The 22,774-nt window shown below is 40.3% G+C and overlaps 1 protein-coding gene across 4 annotated transcripts in view; it reads right to left on the reverse strand.

The window, feature by feature from the left end:
• Positions 1-22,774, reverse strand: part of UBE2K (ubiquitin conjugating enzyme E2 K) — a 64,546-nt gene that overhangs the window by 14,286 nt on the left and 27,486 nt on the right. For 3 of the 4 annotated variants that reach the window (XM_084627101.1, XM_084627098.1, XM_084627099.1), the window contains 2 exons: positions 12,208-12,266; positions 9,022-9,104 (listed from right to left, as the gene is read on the reverse strand). The exons of the other annotated variant lie outside the window; for it this stretch is intronic. In XM_084627101.1, the coding sequence (XP_084483227.1) occupies positions 9,022-9,104; positions 12,208-12,266 (142 nt within the window). The remainder of the gene's footprint in view (positions 1-9,021; positions 9,105-12,207; positions 12,267-22,774) is intronic. 4 annotated transcript variants of the gene reach the window in all.

A 22,774-nucleotide genomic window follows, 5' to 3' on the forward strand; every position in this document is an offset into this window, starting at 1 on the left:
CCCTCCTGCCTCAGTCCATGCTGCCTTGTAGAGCGTGAGGAGACATTAACAGCAGCGTATTAAGGGCTCAGCCAATTGCTAGTTCATCATTTAGCAGCAAGGCATTCCCTGGGAAATATTCCACCCTCTTACTCCACAACCTCAACCAAGCTTCACAATCATTCATTGCCGTGTACAATATTAAACTGTTTGTTTAAAATTGTTTAAAACATATACTGTTTATGTATATAATGTCTTTTGTCTGGTGAAAAAAATTTCCCTGGAACCTAGTCCCGCCCCACCTCCCCATTTACATTAATTCTTATGGGAAAACTGGTTTTGCCTAACATCGTTTCACATGAAGTCACGTTTTTCAGGAACATAACTACAACTTTAAGCGAGGAGTTACTGTACCTAGGCATTGAAAACACTTTTATACTTCAGTGTGTTGTGAGGGGAAAACAGCATATGCACATTGTGCAGCAAAAGTCTATAAAATCATAATGTAGCTGTTAATCCTACCAAGAGTAGATTTTGGATAGAATTGATCTAGACTATGGTTTGATGACAAACGTAAAATTCACTACAGTATAAGTTTCTATTTACTATAATGCTTTTTCTATTCAAATGAATATTTGACGAGCATGCTGAATCTTCGCCTGCAGCTCTAAATAGGAAAATAGTTTTTCAATTTGTAAAACACTTAGATGTCACTGAACTCTAATCCTTTTTGTCTTTGTGTACTTAAATGATCATCATCACAGTTTTTGCACTTAAACAGATTTATGCAAGGAATTTTAGAAGCTGCGACCAGCTTTGTATATACTATAAAATCTAACTAAAGCTCTATTTCTCAGCCAAACAGCATTTTTACTACATTGTTTCCATTTAGTATAATTTTATTTATTCAAGAGGGACTTTACAAAAGATCTACCACCAGTAATTGGTTTCATGGTTACTTTTTCTGAACTAAATAAAAGTTATTCTGCACTGCCCTTTATGGAAGTCTTCTCAAACTAATGGAGAAGGAAATTAATGGTGTGTCACTGCAAATATTTAAACTGGGAATGCAGGTCAGGAGACCTGGGTTTTCAGCACAGCTATGCCACTGATAAGTCTCTTTATATATCTGAGCCTCAATTCTTAACTTCTATCTCATAGGAATAAAGATGATACATATATACCTCACAAGGGTATTGGGAGGCATAATTTGGTTTGTAAAGCAGAAAGAGATCCTTGGACAAAAGGTGGTATATATAGTATAGTGTGTGAGCTGAAGTAGAGTTCAGAAACTCCTAATTGCAGCCTCTGCAAAACGCACACCATGCTGTCTGAGATGTTAGGGACTGTCAGTCCCATGAAACGCTTGGTCAAGTCTGTCAGATGTTTGATGAACTTCTCATAAAGTGTGTTGGGACTCAATGGACTTGACATTCCAATTTCTAAGGTGAGCAATGCCACAGATAAACACCTCATCCAATCAAATATAGTCCTAGGCGCTAGCTCTCAAATGACTCTTGAATTTTACAAATCTGAAGTTTATAGGCAAACTGATTCAGCTACATATTCGAAAAAATTAACTGGTTTAAAATGTGATTTCAGCTATTTTCAAAGTCCCATCTCTCAGCCGTGCCTCTCCACAATAAAAACATTGGAAAATAAGGAATGGTTACAAAAAACTGGTCATATTTAATACAAACACTTTACACTAACGTAACATCTTCCACTCTCAGGGTATCAACATGCTTTATGAATACTGATATAGCCTCAACACCTGTAAGATAAATTTTTCATCTCTATGCTTTAGTTTCCATATCTATGAAATAAAACTAAATAACCTCCAAACAAGAAGTTTGTGGGACAGCTTAAAATAGAATTCTTGCTTCCTAATTCCCTTAATTACAAGGCACTTTTTCGTCCTCTTAGCCATCTAAAGAAAAGAGGGAAAAGATATGGCTGCTCACGAATATATAGATGGAGATTAGAAAAAGTCAGCATCAGCTGCTCTCATTAGCAAAGAGGAGCAGAACAAGTAGCTATGGGTATAAATTATAAAAGGGAAAGCTTAAGTTGGTGGTTAGAAACAACTTTAAGAAGAATGGTGAGATAATGAAGTTAGCTGCAAAATGTGATTGTGAAGTCGCCATCATGGGAGATATTCAAGTCTGAACACCTATTAGGAATTATTTGAGAATAATACCGTTGCTTCTGCCATGATGCTAAGGGACAGACCATACAGCCCACCGAAAAGCTCTTCCAACCTAAACATTAGGATGCTCAGTATCTTATTTATAAAGGCTAATGGTAGATATAAAGTCCACATCAAACATGACTGAAAACTCAACAACATTAGACTGCCCAAGAAAGCTTACCACAAAGACCATTACTGCACACTTGTATATTCCCACTAGAATATTCCCGTTGTGAAACAACCATTACAAATATCTGCAGATATCTAACTTCTAACATTTAGATATCTAAACAGATGTTCCAGGTATTCATATAAAGTTGAGTCTTTAATGCCAGTTAAGGAGCAATATCAGATAAATTAATTTTCCTTTAAGCCTAAAGTTTCTCATAGTAGTAAAACAGAATATTAGCCTGAAACATCAACATGTTGTATGGTGAGACTGCTTGATAGATCTCTTGAACAGACCACCATTAAAGTACCTCTACCTGAAAGAGGTTATTTAACAAGCCTGTATTCAAAGCTGAGGTAAAAGGAGTATTTACAAATTCACAAGCATGAGTATCCACAGCTGCAGAGAATTTCAGCTCCAAAAACTTACCACTGAGAGAAATTCATTAGGCTTACTACAAGATCATTCAAAGAAGCTACTTTGCAAGCTGCAAAAATCTCCTGCCAAGAGGAAATTTAGTATTGAAGCTAATAACACTATGTTAATCATGTTCATTAGAATATGAAAGCCATTATCCCAGAAAAAAATACAACTGTACAAATATATTCAACTATTTGAAGTTGTACCAGCCACAAATAAAACTAATGAAAATGAGCCCAGCATTACAGTTTAGGGCAACTACATTTCTATTTATCCTCAATGACCAGCAAGGGGACCTCCTCTCAAGCTTCCAGCTCCCCAGACACTGCCTTTCTGGGTGGAGACCCCACATCTCTCTCCCTTCTGACCAAGGTATTTCCCAGCTGCATAGTTCCCTGCCTTCACTGTGTCATTCCTAGCACAGACAAGATGCCTAAGGACACCTGCTTGCTTTCTCTTCAGAGATGGTTAATAGGTATAATTGCTACAATTATAAGGCACAATAGCACTTCCTACGCAAGCCTACTTTATTCTTATGATAAAAAGTATTACAGAATAAAATATTACAAACAATAAAAGAACCTATACACATGCTAATAATAGGGTTGCCAGGTGTCTGGTTTTCGACCAGAGCACCCCACCGAAAAGGGACCCTAGCAGTTCTGGTCAGCATAGTTGACTGGGCCATTAAAAGTCCAATTTGTGCAGGGCTGGCAGGCTCCCTACCTGGCTCCGTGTGGCTCCCAGGAAGCTCCTGGCATGTCACTCTGGTTCCTAGGCATAGGGGCAGTCATGGGGGCTCTGCCTGCTGCCCTGACTTCGAGTGCTGGCTCCACAGCTCCCATTGGTGGGAACTGCAGGTTTGGCATCTGTGGGCAGGAGCAGCATGCAAAGCCGCCTGGCCATGCCTCTGCCTAGGAGCCAGAGAGACACGTCAGCCACTTCCGGGGAGCTGCCTGAGGTAAGTGCTGCTCGGAGCCTTCACTCCAACCCCCTGCCCCAGCCCAGAGCCCCTTCCTGCACCCCAAGTCCCTCACTCCCCCTGTACCCCAACCCCTGCCCCAGCCTGGAGCTCCCTCCCACACCCTGAAACCCTCATTTCTGGCCCCACCCCCAGCCCAGAACCCAAAACCCCTCCTACACTCCAATGCCCTACCTCAGCCCAGAGTCCCCTCTCACACTCCAAACCCCTCGGCCCCCAGATGGAGCCCTCACCCCTCCCATACCCTAACCCCCTGCCCGGTGAAAATGAGCAAGTGAGAGTGGGGGAGAGAGCAAGTGATGGAGGGAGGGGGATGGAGTGAGCAGGGTGCAGGGCCTCAGAGAAGGGGCAGGGCCAGGATGTTCAATTTTGTGCGATTAGAAAACTGGCAACCCTAGCTAATAAGCTTATCTCACATTACCCCAACTCTAACATGGGCACTGGCAGGAGCATTTCTCCAACACCTCATACCCAGGGTTTCCTTTGTGATCACAAGTTCATTACAGCCTCAGCTCAGAACCAGCCCTCAATCTTATGGGAACTCAGTATGCCCAGCTCTTCCAACTGTACCCTAAGAATTGGGGCCCTCCTTTGACCAGGCATCCTGTGCGTTTGCTGGATCAGGAAGACAGCCAAGAGCCAGTTTAAAACCAGGGTTTCTGGATAAATAGCCTTGTCTGTTGGTCCCTGGTGAATCCAGTCTGAATTAGTATATGCAAACTTTTTCAGGGAGGTGACTTCAAAGGGTTGATAATGGAGGATGTACATTAACATCTGCCTTCCTACCTAGGAAAGTACCTACAATCCCACAATACAAACAATTCCATTTTTAATACAATGTACTCCAAAAGTATTAACCCTAATTCAGTAAGGCTTAAGTAAATTCAATAAAGTTTATCTTAATTCCATAAGATTTGTTCCAACAATTACAGGATATTGCTAGTTTGTCACACCCAGTTTATACCCTCAGACCCCCTAAAGAAAAAAAAACTATTAAGTCATTTAGACCCAAATTCTTCCCTCATATACACAGTTGTAACTCGTACAGACCTCAAGGTCACAGATGTCCGTCAGAATTTGACCCCAGTTTTAATTATAATGGCAACAATAGAAATATTTAGTAAGACCATTCCAAGTTAAAGTTATGCTTCAAAATCAGATCTTCTAATTCTTTTCAAATATCTGACAAGAAAAACTTATAAACTATAACTCCCAGAACCAAGTGCATAAAACATTCAAGCCTGGTAGCTGTCCATTCTACCTTAAATACTGAGTGCAATCCATTTAAAACATCGAGTTATTTATCAAGAATTTTTCATGTTTGTCACTTTTTAAAATACAGTCTTTCATCCCACTCACATAAGTAAATGTATTGTGGTATTTCTCAGTCTAAGTATAGTTAAATTAGCAAATGTCACCATAAAGTTAAATTCTGCAGTAAACAATTTTTTAAAACACAACAGTGTCACTATTCATACTGGTCCAGCAACCACTTTCATGAGGTGGATTGTATTCCTTTTTAACCTTACACCAGGCTGTTTAAAAAAAGAAAGGACTGGGTGGAGTTCACCCGCCAACAGAGCCTACCTATAACCACATAGGTAACCTATAAGCCAATCTTTTCCCTCCAGCCACCAAGGAGCCAGAAGCACCAAAAAAGCATTCCCAGCACCCTCAAGCAACTGCCTCTGACTGAAATACTATGAGTGGACTCAGTAAGAAGCTACATTCAGTCTTATTTCAGAGTAGCAGCCGTGTTATAGTCTGTATCTGCCAAAAAAAAAAAAAAAAAAAGGAGTACTTGTGGCACCTAGAGCTCAAATAATTTTTTTTAGTCTCTAAGGTGCCACAAGTACTCCTTTTCTTCATTCAGTCTTATGTGGCCACTACAACATAAATCTTTGAACAGCAGTAATGGAAAATAGAAATAAAAATAAAAAGACTTTCTGGAAGATTCTTCCGCAACTGTTCTAATTCAAACAACCACTGATAGTTATTAAGAGCAATATAATTACAGTAGCACCTACATGTCCCAATAGAAATTGGTGCCCTACTATGATGGGCACCATACAAATCATATAGCGAGAGGCTGTCCAGGCCCTAAATGACTTTCAATGTAAACAGAATCATCATACTAAGAGCAGAAGAAAAAAATATTACCAATATTTTACAAATGGGGATCTGAGGCATAGAGATTAAGTCACTTGCCCAACATCCAGTATTGCCAACGTCAAGTGTTCAACTATCACAAGTCAGGCCTCAAAAAAACCATGAAGTTTTAAAAATAATAAATGTTTAGTTCTTTATCTGCCTTCTAATTCTGACCCTTTATGTTTCACATTTTTCAGCTTTTATCTGCAGCAATGAGGGACAGAAACTTATCTTATTCTTAAATGAAAGGTGAAATTCTCATGTAATCATTTGACTCCCGAAGCTAGGACCAAGAAAAAAACCCACCACCAAACATTGCAACATTTGTTGTAAAATTACAAGAGCTGCCAACACTGATTAGGTCACAGAGGGTGGGTGGCGGAACTGGAAATTGGGAGTCAGGAGACCTAGGTTCAATGTCAGTGCATTAGCCATAAAGGCAAACCTTTTCCAAGGTAGACACTAATTAAGAAGAACATATACCAAGTATGGGGAGATACCTATAAAAGCCTACACCTTTCAAGAAACGAAGATGAGGCACTATCAAAAGACAAATGTCAAAACTCCTAGATTTATTTCATGACAGGAAAAATAAGCACAACTTCTGTTAAAAAAAATTCCTGCATCTCAGTTTTCAGTGGGAGCTGTTGGCTGTTCAGCACTTTTGCGAAATTGTGACACATTTAGGTGCTTAAACTCAGACACAGACTAACATTTAGGATGCCTATTTTTTAAAATACTGGCCTTGATATTTTGAGCATGTCAGCAAAATAGTGGATAAAGGAGAACCAGAAGACAATCTATCTGGACTTTCAAAAATCTTTGATAATCTCCTTTCCCCACAAGGCTACTGAAATTATTGTAATTAGTAATTCGTTTTTAACACCAAGAAAGAGATCTTAGTGTTACTATGCATAGTCCCCTGAAAACTTCCACTCAATGCGCACCAGCAGTCAAAAAGGCTAACAGTATCTTAAGAACTATTAGGAAAGGGATAGAAAATAGGACAAAATATCATAATGCCACTATATAGATCCATGGTGCACCCAGACCCTGAATATCATATCCAGTTCTGGTTGCACCATGTCAAAAAGGATATAGTGGAATTAGGAAAGGTTCAGAAAAGGGCAACAAAAATGATGTATGAAATGCCTTCCACATGAGGAGAGACTAAAAAAGGTTAGGGCTCTTCAGTTTATGACTGAAACAAATATGATACAAATCTATACAACTATGAATGGTGTAGAAAAAAAATGAATAAAAGAAGTGGTATTTATACTCTCTTAGACACCAGGAGTCATCTGGTGAAATTAATAGGCAGCAGGTTTAATACCAACAGAAGGAAATACTTTTTCACACAGTGCACACCTAAACAGTTGGACTCATTGCCATGGGATATTGTGATGGCCAAAAGTATAACTGGGTTAAAAAAAGAACAGGATAAGTTTATGGAGGATAGGTCCATCAAAGGCTATTAGCCACAATAGTCAGGGACAAAACCCCATGCTCTGGGCAACCCTAAACCTCTGACTACCAGAAGCCAGGAGAGAAAGACGGGTGGATCACTTCATAATTGCCCTGTTCTGAACATTCCCCCAGAATCTCCAGTATAGGCTACAGTCGGAGATAGGATATTGGGGAAGATGGGCCATGGTCTGACCCAGTATGGCAGCTCTTAAGTTCTTATGTACAGGGTGAAAGATCACTTTCTGTCAGAAATAGGAATCAACTTTGAGACTGAAAAAGTGGGAAAAAATGGTCCCAAATAATACAAAAGTCTGTTAATGTCAGCAGATCAAAATACAGCTGTAAAACACTAAATGATACCATAGTACACTGCCCCACAACTTGTTCAATGTTACGATAACCCACTTCATGTGTTTCTCTTTCTGCACCTGATCCACGAAGGATGAGAATATTACATCCCCCAACTACAGAGCCAGATTCTTTAGTTCAAGCTTTCCACTATGGAGGTCCGTGGTTTGATCCCTGGCCAAGATGGCAGCCATAATGTAAGTGGGGACTGAAAACATGACCTTGACAAACTCATTATCTGTGAATCAGAGAGGGGGGTGGGGGGATGCATAATATACACTGACCAGTGGGTTACATGTGCTATTCATAAATTAATATGTACAAGGTATAATATTGAACATTAAATTGAATAGAAGATAGTCAAAAATAATTTAGAAGTTAAAATGTAACAAACGCACCTTTTTAAAAAACCTAGAAGAGTTCAGTAGTTATACCATGGATTACTCGCAGATACATTCCACATGCTTTGGCAATTAGAACTTTTTCAGAAGTATACCGATGAATAAAATGTCAGGAGTGGACCGGGAAGTAAAGGGCAAGTGTCCTATTCCACTTTTACATTTCTCCAAATGCCTTACAAGTAATCATTGGCTAGTGGATAATCAACAGTGTTAATGCAATACACAATATTGCCCCATGCTTTTCTCTCTTTTCTGTCCATTTCTTTTGCTTCCTGCTTTCTTATTGCTTCCCACTACTTTTCAATTTCTGATGTTTCCACTTCATACCCTACTGCTGCTAACCTAAAGTTTCCACCCCAAATATCGCCATCCACCCTATAGTACCTTTCCCTGCTCTAAGCCAAGTGCTAGCAAAGTAGCAGAATGAAGGTACGTATTTTAATTTGCTGTGCTGCTTGCACCTAAGCTGGCCATCAGGTGAGGCAGGTAGAGCAAGAAGAGAACCCACAGTGAAGAATCTGTAATATTTGTTACTGAAGGGGTTGGTGGGGAATTTGTGCATAAAGGGATTACGAACACCACAAAATAGCAAGTATTTATACATGAAATTAGACATTCATCTTCTACCTATGTACCTTAAAATACCTGAGCTTTTCTCCTCGTTTCTCTTTTTTGGACTGTGTGCGCGTTCAATACTTTCCAAAAAACCCTACTTCATAAGGATACTATCTGCAACTCAAAATACTATATGAAAGTATTTATAAGCTTTAAGAATATGCTTGAAACTCTGGAGCCATACTGCTCTTCATTTGACATCTGTAGTTTCTACAGTATGTGCTTTTGCCTGTTCTCCAAGTTAGATCTGCACTTTAGTGTTAGTGTTCAAATCTGTGAACTGTATGGAGAATCTTACCATTGATCTTTCAGGATATCCAAACAAATGGCCCCAGTGACCGAGCTAATGTTAGGATGCCATATTTTGGTGATAAACCGCACCTAGAATATAAGATAAGATTTTTTTTTTAATATAGCTATTAAATAGTCTACAAAAGACAAGACATTCAAAATACCTTTTAAAAAGTTGGAACTACCACATACAGTAAGTTATTTGAATTAATCTTGGAAAGAAAAAGTACTAATTTAAGATAGCCCTGGGACACAGGAGAACACAAGATATACATGAAATAGCATATGCCACCAGGCTTCACTATAGTAAATTTCTGTAGAGAATCTTTTGTCAGGAATCTTGTTCCGTCCAGAGAACAGGATCCCAGGGCTAGGACACAAGGCCCTCTTTCCAATTTTACACTGAGGCCTTTCCCCAACTTCATTTGGATACAAACAGCTCACTCTCTCCTCAACCACACAAAGCAACTCTGCTTTAAGGCCTTCTCTACACTATTCTCAGTGTGTCAGTGTATAAACTTTAGACAAGAACATATTAGCTCTGCCTTCAGAGAACAGAAAATATGGAAGAGTTTGAGAATGGAGCCATTTATTAACAGCTTGTGTCTGTAAATCACTTTGAAGATATAAAGACCCATGTAAGTGCTAAATATTATTCTTCATTTACTATGAGAAATTAATGGCTGAAAGTACATTCTGGATATCGAAGCTTCAGAGGAGAGAGAGTTGTGAACACTAGCATAAAGGACTAAGCACTAGCAACTGTAGTCTATACACAGAGCCCCACTCAGACCAGTCTGCCTTCAAACTCCGCAGAAAAGGACTATGAGCACATATTTAACTAATAAGGAACTACAAAACCACATTCCTAGGATTAACAACAAGGCTGAGCACCTGTGCACTGAGAGATCCAAGCAGCTCTTCTACAGATGTTGAAGAAAGAGGCTAACAAGCCCCAAAGCAGCAGTTACTACGCTGTGGTCCACAAACTCCTGGGGCTGCTGCATCCACTCCTTGTTTCAACTCCAGCCAAAACACATGTGGAAGGAAGGAGCTACCAACAGTGGAAGTTTCCATTTTATAAAAAGACCCTTCCTCCTCCATCCAGTCTCACTCCAGACCCAAAAATCCACACTACCAGAGCTAGAAGCCACCCACCCAAGAAAGTCATCAAACCCTCCATATACAGGCCAGAGTGAAGTGATCCAGGATCCAGTCCAAAGAGGTGCTTTAGGGACTGAGAAAGGGAGCCAAACAAGGAGCTAGGTTTGGGGAGGGGGCGGGTTTTAAGGAATCAGATGGCTGGGTCAGGAGACACTGGTTCCAGGGACCTGGCTAGAACACAGGAGTACAGAGTTGGGAGAAGGAGCTGGCAGAAGCATGAGACCTGCAGAAAGCACCAAGAAGCAGGGTTTTTAAGGTTTGTAAAGATAGGGAGGGAGGAAGAAATCAGGGCCTAGACAGTAGGTCTGGGCAGGAGGGATCCAGGAAATTTAAATGGGGACAATGAATTGAGTGTATGTAAAGGGAGAGGAGACAGAATTGGAGAGTGCAATAAAATTTGCATGGGAGAGAACGAATTGTATGTGTCCTTTCTCTCTCTCTCTCACACACACACACACACACACACACTATATTCCCCATGTCATACAAGTAATTCTCCCCATGCAAGGAATGAGTGTAATTTCCAGGCGGATGTCAGGCAATCAACAATTGCAGTATGATTTGAAAGGGAGATGGATCCATAATATGTTCAGTCCACTGAGAAGTGGTCACACTATTACAGTCTGTCCTACAAGGATGAACCTTGAGACATTTCTTCTCAAGGCTGAAAAAACTTTAGAGTTCTACCAAGACAACCTGCCAGCAAGATGAATATAAGATGGTAGCCTGTGCCTTTAAGGACCAGAGGCTTAGGGTAAGCCAGTCCTGGTCAATTATCAAACCCAGCTGGGAAGGAGTAAATGATTATAAAAGCTAGCAAGTGGCTCCGCTGAGGGGGGCTGCAGATACAGACAATCACCTTGCAGCAGTCCCTGAGGAATGAAGTCTCTAGGTGGTAAGCCATATGCATCATAGCTGGGTAGAAAGTTTTGTTTTCCCTTTTTAAGTTTGTGGTCATTTGGACTACTATTAAAGACTAATCTGGTGTAGGTGGTGAAGAAGCTAATGTTTCATATGATGGAGAATGTGGGCACGATGATCAGCCCTACTTCAAGGGGAGAGTGCAGTCAGTTGCAGATTTAAAAGGGGAAACTGAGCCATGGTGCCACACAGCTTCCCCAGGCCACGAGGGGCTGCAGGAACAGCCCACACCGTTACAGTTCAACGGCAACAACATGGTGAGAATGCTAGACTCAAAGCCCCAACATATAAGAGGAAAAGAGCTACCATTGTTATAAGGTACTATCTAAGGGCCCTGTTTGGGGGCTTTGAATCCTCTTCCACCTACTTGGTGTCCAATAAATTTGAAGCACACATACCGTCTGGCAGCTGGAAGACAGGAGTGCACTCTCAATGTGTTGGTATTTGTACTTCCATCTTTCACCTGAGAATCTCTTAACTATTGTCAGGATGGCTTCTGTTATTCTTTCCTTTCCTTCTTTTTTTTTTTTTTTTGGTGTGTGTGTGGGGGAGTATTCCTCCCTTGCAAACAGCTCCAAACCTAAGTCTGATGATCATCATTTTCCCAAATGGCAACAGAATGCAAGTGAAGTGATTCCTGTCCATTCCACTGTAATAGCTGTAGTAAGAGTGCCCTGCATGTGATGATCACTCAAGTCACAACAGAACCAAAACAGCCATCTATAGTTTAGTTATTACTATAGACCTGGAATGTTCAACCCAAATACAACATATGGAGCTCAAGCAATGTGTTACTTCTTTACGAGGAGCACATGATATGGGCCTAATATAGCTTTTCTTAAAAAACAAGATTCAACCCTTTGTTTTGAATATGAACAATCCTCTCCAAATCAAATAAGAGCAATCTTCAAGCTCGTTTATCAGAGACTCTTGACAGGAAGTGATGAAGGAGCTGCATGTTTGCTCCACTTCTGCCTCTATCCAGAAAGCGTTAGAAAATAGAAAACAAGGACTCTGAAAAAATAAAGAAATACTGAAGAGGAAGTCCACTACACAGAAATACAACAGATGACATGACATTAAGAAAGACATCCACAAAAATGTTTACCTTAGGAGGATTGAAGGGATATGTTTCTGGAATTTTTATCTCTAGTTGATATCTCCCTCCTGCAAAAACCAAACACAAGTGAAAGATTATACTGATTTCAAGAGTGTTAACGTACTATGATCTCAAAAGAAAGTGAAACAAATGTAATTCCAATGTGATTACCCTTACATGGATGCTGTCAAGTAATTTAATCATATCCAAAAAAAGCTAATTTAGTGAGAAATATCTTCCAACTTTTAAATACACATACACACATTGATGCGCATACATAAATTCAGCTTATTAAAGCCATATTCCCACATTTTATACAAACCAAATACCTATTTTCAAGTTATTCAATTTGTTATTAATCTTCAATTTCCATTTTTTCCTTGTCAGAACACCTGTTTCACATTAGTCAAACAGACCTTCAATTTAAAAAATTAGAATACCTAAGAAAGCAGATACTAAAATAAAAATAAATTGTATCCCATGTAATGATGCCCAGTATTAGTCTGAAACACACACTAAAGAATTATCCATTTCACTCTGACACTTAACACCCTCAAGTTCTCTCTTCAAAATACTACATCAAAATTAGTTCAATTTAAAATTTAAATTATTTAGAGCTTGAGGATGTTCTGCTGTGTAACTTAAGAAAGGAGTCCTCATTGCTTTCAAGTTCTTCAGTATGCTTTGAAAAGAATAACTCCCAACACTTCAATTCACCAAGTGCTAAATACTACTTAACCACTTACTATGGCTCCGATTCTGCACATACGTATGCATGAGTAATCCCAATGCACTCAACGGGGCTAATAACATGTGTTTGCATGATTGGGACATATAATAAGGGGAGTCAAAGACCATGTCTACACTACAAGGAGACAAATTACATCAACATACAGCTGCCACAGTTAGAATATCGCTTGTGCGCTTGCAGACTTATCACCTTGCATCGACGCAGCACATGCTCACAGGAAATGCTTGTGTCAATACAATGCAGTGCACCATAGGTAGGTATCCCAGTGTGCAACCTGCACTGTTCAGCACACTGACTTTTGGGTAGTTGTGGCAATGCCTGGTGGGGCAGGAACGAATCTCGCAGCAGTGACTGGAACAATGGCTCAACTTCCTGTAAGTCAATGTTCTCCATCCCATAATATCTCTGTGCCATAGTTTTTGTGCCTAATTTCAAATTTTCATGAACTGATGCAGGACTTGTCGCTGTCTGCCATCTCTGACAGTAGCATAGGAACCTACACAGCTCTGCACTATCATCACAAGCATGGCAACCACAGGATGCACTATCCTCCAGTATTTGTGGAGCCACAAGAAGAACCCATGGAGAACGTGACGATTTCCAGGCGGTCAGGTTGCTGTGGGACATAGCGAGAACCAATTCAAGGTTGTTGGCATTCTTCATGTTGAAGAAGCTGCAGATGGTGGCGTGCCCCTTCTGGTCCCCAAGAAACAAATAGTGACTTGGGGGTCACATCATAACACAGACTGTGGATGATTAGCAGTGGCTGGATCTGTGTGCCAAACTGTCCCAGACATCAAGCGCAGGGACACCAAATAGAGCTGCACTGAGAGTGGAGAAGCGAGTGGTGATCACACTTCGGAAACCTGGCGTGCCAGATTGCTACCAGTCAGTGGGAAGTCATTTTGGAGTTGGAAAAGCCATAGTGGAGACTGTTGTCATGGAAATGTGTAGGGCCATTAATTGTCTCCTGCTACACAGGACTGTGACTGTTGGCAACGTGCAAGACATAGTGTATGGAGTTGCAGCTCTGGGGTTCCCAAACTGCAGTGGAGCAATAGGCCACACGGACATTCCCATTTTGACTCCAGACCACCTTGCCAGACAGTACATCAACAAAAAGGCCTACTTTTTCAGAGTTATGCAAGTGTTGGGGGACCACAGGGGACGCTTCACTGACATCAGTATTAGCTGGTCAGAGAAGGTGCATGCCGCTCACATCTTTAAGAACATATACTATTCAGAAAGCTACAAGCAAGGACTTACTTTCCTGACTGCTGGATTGTCCGTGACAATGTTGAAATGCCAACAGTGAGCTGGGGTATCCAGACTACCCATTGCTCCCCTGGTTCATGAAGCCATACATTGGTCACATCAACAGCAGCAAGGAAAGATTCCACTCATGCTCAGCAGGTGCAGAATGACAGCTGAATGTGCTATTGGTAGAGTGAAAGGGCACTGACATGGTTTACTCACCAGATCGGACTCAGTGAGAAAAATACCCCACTGGTAATAACTCTCTTTTGTGTCCTACATAATATTTGTAGGAAATAGGGAAAACATGCAGTAGGGGTGGAGGGAAGATGTGGAGCAACTGTCTGCGGAGTTTGAACAGTCAGACCCAAGGGCTATGGATGAGCTCAACAAGTAGCTATAAAGCTTAGGGAAGGCTTGAACGAGCACTTTAACAGCAAGTGACAATGTACTGTGATACTGTGTTCAACCTGGGGAGGCAGTTTGTGGGCCTGTTAGGAATAGTGTGGGGCTTACTGCACATCTGTGCATATATCAAGGACAGTTAAGGCTCTGTGTCTATCACGAAGGTCACAGATTCCGTAACTTTCTGTGACCTCTGCAGCAACTAGTGTGGCTGACCCCAGGGCCAGCTGCTCAGGTGGCCCCAGGGACAGCCAGATCAGCCACTGCTCAGGCACCCGGCCACAGAAACCACTTGGGCATCTGGCCCCGGGGACCGCCCAAGCAGCAGCCAGTGTGGCTGGCCCCAGGGACTGCCTGAGCAGCAGTCCCAGGGGTGGCCACCAGCAGTGGTCCCAGTCCTGCCCCTCCACAGGCAGCCTCAGGGGTGGCCGGAGCAGCCACTGCTCAGTGGCCCCTGGCAGCAGTCCTGGAGCAGCTGTTTCCTCCCCACCCCACCCCGAGCAGCGGCCTACCCCCTAGGCCATCCCTCAAAATTTAGTCAGGGGTATTTATAGTATAAGTCATGGACAAGCCACAGGCCATGAATTTTTGTTTATTGCCCATGACCAGTCAATGACTTTTACTAAAAATACCTATGACTAAATTGTAGCCTTAATGACAGTGCACCTATTACTATTGGGGGGGGGGGTTGCTGTACATTTACATTTGCAGTACTGTTTGGCAGTGATACGATGGGTAGCGAGTGTACAAGACCACTATTTGCATGTTTTGTAAACTAACAAAGATGAATTACTTTCAAAACAAAATAGTTTTACTGACTATTTTCATGAAGAATTTAAAATGAAATACATTGTAACTTTAAAAAATTAAGAACCTTAATAAATTAACCAAAGGCAGAAACACTGATGTCAACTGTAGCTACACATAAATCAGCTGTGGCTCTTGCAGGTCAGTGTATGTGAAGCTATGGTTGTCCAAGCTTTCCCTCAGTGTGGAATGGTAGGGGTAGGCTTGCTGGCCCTGAGGAATGCTGAGGGGACATGTAGGAAGGCACTATGCTGTAGCTCTCCATTGACTGCAATGGCAGTCGAGCCCGAGACTATTGAACTTGGAGGTCAAGGGTCTGCATTTGCTTTGCTCCACATGGCTCCCAAACTCTACAGGGAAATGAAAAGCAGATAGCAACTCTCTCTCTCGGTTGTAGCACTGCCTGTTCTAGTGCAAATAAATTAATGAAAGCTCAAAATTTATGTCCCACTAATTTGAGTCGCACCATCCCTGTAATGGAAAATTTATTTACATACTTACCTGAGGTTCCTTCCCCTGCATCAAGCTTGCCCATGCTCAATTGGCAGGACTGTGGTAGAGTCCAACACAAGTCCTGGCTCGCTGCACAGCCGGATTCCCCAGCAGCCTGTCCCCCATATTTCTCCTCCTCTTCCTTGTCCACTTCCTTCTCCTTGCAGATCATGGCAGGGCCTGTGACTCAGGCTCCTCAGAGGTATCCATGGAGGTGTGTGGGGTCTCTGCCAAGTATGACATGCAACTATTTTTAAAAGCATCATGTCTGTGGCTCTGCACCCAATCGATTGTTGGCCTCCCTGGCCTTCTGGTATACCTGCTGCAGTTCCTTGGTTTTCCTGTGCACCGCTGCTGGTTCCTGTTGTATGCCTTCTCCTGCATCCCACAAACAATCTGCTTGTCGATGTCTTAACAGCTGGTTAAAAGTTGCACAGCCTCTTCTTCCACAGGCCCAGGAGATACAATTTCTCCTGTCTACTCCAGGCAGGAGCGCATTTGAATTATGTAGCCACATAATCAGCTGGACTTTTGCACGCAACAATGGATTGCTGTTAGGTGTGGTAGCTCAGCTGGGCATTCAGGAAAAGGCATTTCAAAAATTTGCAGATGTTTTAAAGGAGGGGACTACCGATCTATGAGACACCTGAGCAGTGGAGCTCGCAATTGTGACTAGAGGTCAGTGTCACTTATTGAGAAACAGTTGCTGAAAAAAACTGTTATGGTTGACACTCGCATTACATTGACCTCCATACGTCGACCATGGTTGTACGCTGCTTGGGGAGGTGGTGTTAGTATGTTGGCATAATGGGGCACTTATATCAGTGGGAAACACATTTCAGTATAGACACATGCATAACTAGGTCAACACGAGGCAGCTTATGTTGACCTATCTTTGTAGTGTAGACCAGGCCTTAGACATCCAAACCCTTGCTATAATACGGTTTCTTGCTAGAAACATTTCTACAAGCATTTATTATTTCAGTATTATACTACCTATTCCTAATAATACCTCCTTTGGGGGAGTAAAGTATTTCTTATTCCAAAGATATTGTTAGCAACATTTATAATCCTCTACCAATATTTCTGTATTTTCAGGCAATACCAACCTATCTACATTCTCTTTTTATTTGCTATTTCTCCTGCACTGCTTGCCTGGCAGTAACTTCATGGATCATAGCACTGCAAGAGATTAATAGAATCTATATAACAATTTATATTGAGTTTCCATCAAGTTGCAGGCCACAGCACTGTTCCTTGTATACATTATTCTCTCATTCCATTCTTGTTCTTCTATTTGGAAGTCAAAAGCTTTTCCTCCCATTTATCCTTACCAGTTTACTTTGTAAGATTTTATATATTCTAGCTATAACTCCTTCCCAATGAGAGTTCAGGCCCCGGTCCTGCAAATTATCTACACAAGCAGAGACTTGTTTCTATATAGGGACAGGGGTCTGCTTTTCACACTTTGTGGGAAAAACTACATTACTAATAAGGAGAAATTACAGAGTCTGTCTGCCTGTTTCTTACATTATTCAGTGTAATATATTTCCATTCTCAAAGAAGTTACTGTCATTTTTTTGGCACTTTCTGCAAAGTGCCTTTCCAACTATAGAAACGCTCTGAAGCGAACATATATGTTCACTAACTGGAGTTACTTTATATGTAATAGAAAAATTGGAATAAAAGCCCATATTTCTAGTATTGTCATCATTAAGGAATTTATGTTTATATTTGTTACTCACACCAACAGAAGAGGCCTAAGATTTCAACTGATTTTTTTTCACCCATCTGAATCCAATTAAAAAAAAAAAATCTGTATTTAAGTCACCAGCTATAATTCAAACAAAAACAGAAGACAACACAGTCAGGATTTTAGGCATAACTCAGCAATGCCTTCCTCCACAGAACAGAGATGGTACCACACTATTCCTAACACTTTACTGGCATAATTAGTACATTTGTTTTTAAAAACTAATACAGAAAGTAAGACAAATGTTGAAAATGGGAAAGGGTGTGAAATATGTAAACACTGGGGAAGGGCTTACAAACTAGCACACAAAAAGTAACATTGTTACAAACTAAAGAGCAAAAGTAATGGAGATGGCAAATTAGGTTATGGCAAGGAAACAAAGTATTTAAAAACTGAAAACAGGAATAAGAAAGCGAGCATGGTCTGTCTTGACTGATAACTCTCTGGAGAAAGGACAAAGGTTTTGTGTTTTTGTAAAGCACTTAGCACAATGGTGCTGGATGGAAGTTTGTCTGAAACACCCCAATCTGTTAGTGGATGTAGATCTTCCTGATAAAGATTTAAAAGGGTTCTGCTGAGTCATTATCCCACCTGACTATAGGGGAGTAGAAGTGGGAAGAGAGGATCTAAGGAATAGGCTTAGCAGTCAAGCCCGCAGAGGTTTAAATTGAACTTAAGGCATATTTTTCTTTATTTTTTGTGAATTTTAAAAAAAAAGTTTCAGAAACAGGTGAGTTTGAACTCAAAATAGCATGTACGCTATGTTTATAAGGCAGACTGGAAAAGGCAACAGGTGACACTATATAAAGAGCAATAAGATGAAGTACAAACCAAAGTCACATTGGCTAAAATACTAAAATAAGTCAGGGGGGAGGGCGGAAATGCTTGCCAAATTACTCTTGCATCTCTGTACCTGTTGTTCCTTTATGTTGACCACAGGCTGTGAGGCAAAGTTGGCCAACGATTCCAGCACCATAAGTTTGGTTTGTGTCTCACAACGTGAATGCAAAATACAAATGTAGGGAGTAGGCAGACAAAGGCAAGACAAAAAAAATAGGGGCCAATTTTCAAGCAAAGCAATCTGAGAAGACAGGGAAAAGTTCCCTCTGTAGGACTGCTAAGAAGACTGCTGCTGGATTTCAACATCCAAAAATGCTCTTAAGATTTTTGCTGCTCATACCATTTTGTCTGGATCTCAAATCAATATACAGATATTAAAGCAGACTTTGCAAATGTAATTTAAAGGCACGATTTCATTCCCTTCAAGAACAGGGGCTATCACAATTTTGGGTAACATCTTCTAGCCTGCCATACAAATAAAGGATCCACCTGAATTTTATAACCCCCATACCTAAGTCAGTAGGGGACAATAAACTAATACTATTTATAAATCACCATGGACATGTATGGCATTTACAGACAAAAATAAATTACAGGTCCCTGCTCCAAAGAGCTTATAAACTAAATTAACTTTTATATACATTTATCTAGATAAAGATTAACTTTATTTGCTCACTAATTATTATTGTTACATCTGTCTTAGAATGCAATGGATTGTAATACAAATGTAACTTCTGTACGTACCTCAATATTTCTGCTGAAACCGCTTGGTAAGTTCTTAAAGCAACGTTCAAAAGCCTTGCTTTTTCTATTACACAGATATTAGGAAGTCCTACACTTCCAAACCTCAAGTCTAATGTTACTATATTTACTGTACTCACTACCCGATATACACTAAGAAATGAAATTACTATTATTGTGGTTCACCAGTCTGTCATTAAAGAGGTTTACAAAAAAACCCAAAAAACATTAACACACCTGCCTTTAGACTACCACTTTAGAACTTTTTTTAGAGAGTGTCATCTACTGCAAAGCAGAACACCAGCCATTAATCTGGATTTCCAGAACTCTTGCTATCTACTTTTTTATAAAGTGACCGGAAGCTGCACCAATTCAGGCTGTGATATTTTAAAAATAAGTTAAGCTAAGCTAACTTAGCTAAGTACAGTTGAAACTGGTCAATATTTGGGTGGGAAACATTTAAAGAAAAGGAAGATGATGAAGGAAGTGTGTTGGCAATTCATTAGATGGTAGCTTCCTTTGGATCACTTTTCTGTAGGAATTTACCATTTTCAGAAACATAAAACCAAGGTCCTTACCATTTGTGGTTATTTTAAAGAAAGAAAAAAAAGGTCACAGAGGGCTTCTTCTTAAGGTTAACCCTGATATTCCCCTGCAACTACAACTGGATATTCTTCATTGTTTACCCTGAACAGTTGTGCAGTGTTACTGTTTTGTCTATATTTATCTATAGATCTATATGTCTATATACATAATCTTAATAAATGCATAAAAACTATGTTAAAAGAACATTCAGGTTGAAAACTCAAGCATTCAAAAGTTAGGAAATGCCAGAATTAAGGTTGCCCATGTAATCTTAATTTGACCGCTTTATAAATACACACTATAATACAATCCAACTACATGATCGTGCTATTTTTTTCCACTGACAGAATTCCTGCCTCATTCAGTGATCAGAAAAAGATGGTGCTCACTGAACAAATAGCTATTCAATATTTTTTAAACTCATCAATGTGTCCATGCCTTATACACCTCACATCATCCAAACCTTGCACTAAATACAAAATTACTGACTTCCTCCTGGTGTTTCTATAGTGCTCTCATCCTGGTATCCATATGTTTCACAAGCACTAATAAGTTTGTCTTCCCAATACCCAGTTGAGATAGGGGAGCATTATCACCATTTTACAGACTGAGAACTGAAACACAGAGATTAAGCCCAAAATCATCATATGAAACCTGTAATTTTGGATGCCCAGTTTCAGACACCAACAGCCCTATTTTTCAGAGTACTCAGCATTTTTACATGTTTATACAGTCAAAGCACAGATACTGCTGACTTTGGTTTCAGCTGCAAGTGCTTTGCCCTTCTACAAATCAGGCCCAAAGTATCAATTTGGGCATCCAGAAAGTAATGGACACACAACTAGTAGTCAACTGTGAAAAGTTTGGTTTAAGTGGCTTGCCCAGCATCATATAGGAACTCTGTGGCAAAGAATCCAATTCTCCAGGTTGGTATTCAGCTGTTTTAACTAGGAGATATCCTTTCTTTCTCTTCCTGCAGTCTTTTACCTCAGTGGCTACAAAACTTCTGAATTCTAGAACAAATGGGGCCTACAGGCCACAGCCTCAGTCACAAAACAACCCTGATGAATTTCCTGAGCACTATCCATTCTGTATACTGATATGGTAGGATCCTTTAGGGGAAAAAAGTATATTATGTTATTAAACACTATCACAATGCATACACACAAGGAGGATAAATTATGTGGCTGTACAAGCAAACTTAATTCTGCCATTTCCTAAATTTTGAGTGCTTGACTTTGCAACTTAACATTCTTTTAATATAACAAAAACCTTAAGTTTTTCAAAAAAAAATTCCATTAAGTGAAATTATATTGACCTCCATGTGAGTCACTGACAGCCCTAGAACCTTTAGATCCATAGCACAGCTTCAGCTAACAGCGTAACTGGTAGCAAAAACAGGCTATTATCCTCTGTGGACCAACCACTGCAGGGGGGATGAGACATTTCACCAGTGGGCTTCACAGCTATTTGCTTGGGAGCAGACGAATGTTGGGACTTACCAGTTACCGTCTGGTGCCAAAGCAGCACAGGGAAAGGAGAAGCAAGCACAGGGAAAGACCTCCTAAATATTGGGTTAAAGCATACTTGGAGATAGAATATTCTCAGATTTTTGCTGCTAGCCTCTAACAAACCTCTACTGAGCATGCATGAACAGCAATTTTCAGAGACTTATAAATTCAATAAATTTGGGAAGATTTTCACAGGGATGATAAAAAGCATATGTCTGACTCCAGAATGACACCCCTATCAAATTTCAAGTCCCTGCTCCAAATCTTGGAGGTACCAGAACTTCTCAATGAAGATTTGTAACAAGTTTTCAACATTGGCAAAAGGGCTTACTTTCCCATAACCTTGCTTTTTTGAAAACAGCTGAACTGCTTTTGCTGAAACTTTTCCAGAATTTAGTCTGAGACAGACAATCGGCATAGAAAATTTTGGCACATACAGTTAAAGTTCAGCAAAGCTACTGAAAACGGGGTCTTTTGGCAAATGTCAAGCAACCCTAACTTTAACAAAAACAACAAGGAGTCCGGTGGCACCTTAAAGACTAACAGATTTATTTGGGCATAAGCTTTCGTGGGTAAAAAACCACTCCTTCAGATGCATGTTTTTGTGGATACAGACTAACATGGCTACCCCCTGATAGTTGACACCTAACTTTAGGAGTCACTGCCAGCTCCACCAGTATTATACACACACGTAATGTTACAAATGTAAAGATAATTGAGCAATTTGGGATTGCTAGGTGAAATGCACTGTCAGTTATACCTGGAACAAAATCTCTTTGTTTTTCTGGTATGATAAACTATATTCTTGGTTGTGATTCAGACCACAGAGAAACTAGAAAATAGGCCATATGGTTTTCAGGATAATTGTAAACACCCAGTCTAGTACTGAGGCTCCCCCAATGGAAAATTAAATAGAGGAATCTACGGAAACAGGTAGACCTCCAAATTTCCTCTAAGGGAGAGGTGCCTCTCCTTACAAGTTGAAAAAAATATAAAAAACATTAAAAAAAACCCACATTCTCTACAACAGCTCTTCGTAACCCATGTTGGACAATTACTCTATTCTGCACTCTAGGTTTCTCCAGAGTACACATTTGCTTCCAGATCCCAGAGACAGTTACAAACTTACACATCCCCACCAAGCATGATAACTATATCTTGCATCAGGGAACTAAACATCCTTCTTACTATACCTTTTACAATTCTGTTGCACAGCCCAGACTGCAACTTAGTCCTTGCAAGTTGCATGGTAAAGTCTGTTATGCTACAGACTAAATACTTTTTCATGTGATTATATGTAAATGTAGCGGATATATTTTCCAAAGTTTAAATTTAAATATTTAATTTAAAACCACATGGCTCATTTCAAAATACAGAGCTCTTTATTCCTTTTTATTTTGTAAATTAACCTTCTAAACAAAGCAACCCAAGACACAT

The sequence above is a fragment of the Lepidochelys olivacea genome (assembly GCF_965140295.1).
Source record: "Lepidochelys olivacea isolate rLepOli2 genome assembly, chromosome: 4".
Taxonomy (NCBI): Eukaryota; Metazoa; Chordata; order Testudines; family Cheloniidae; genus Lepidochelys; species Lepidochelys olivacea.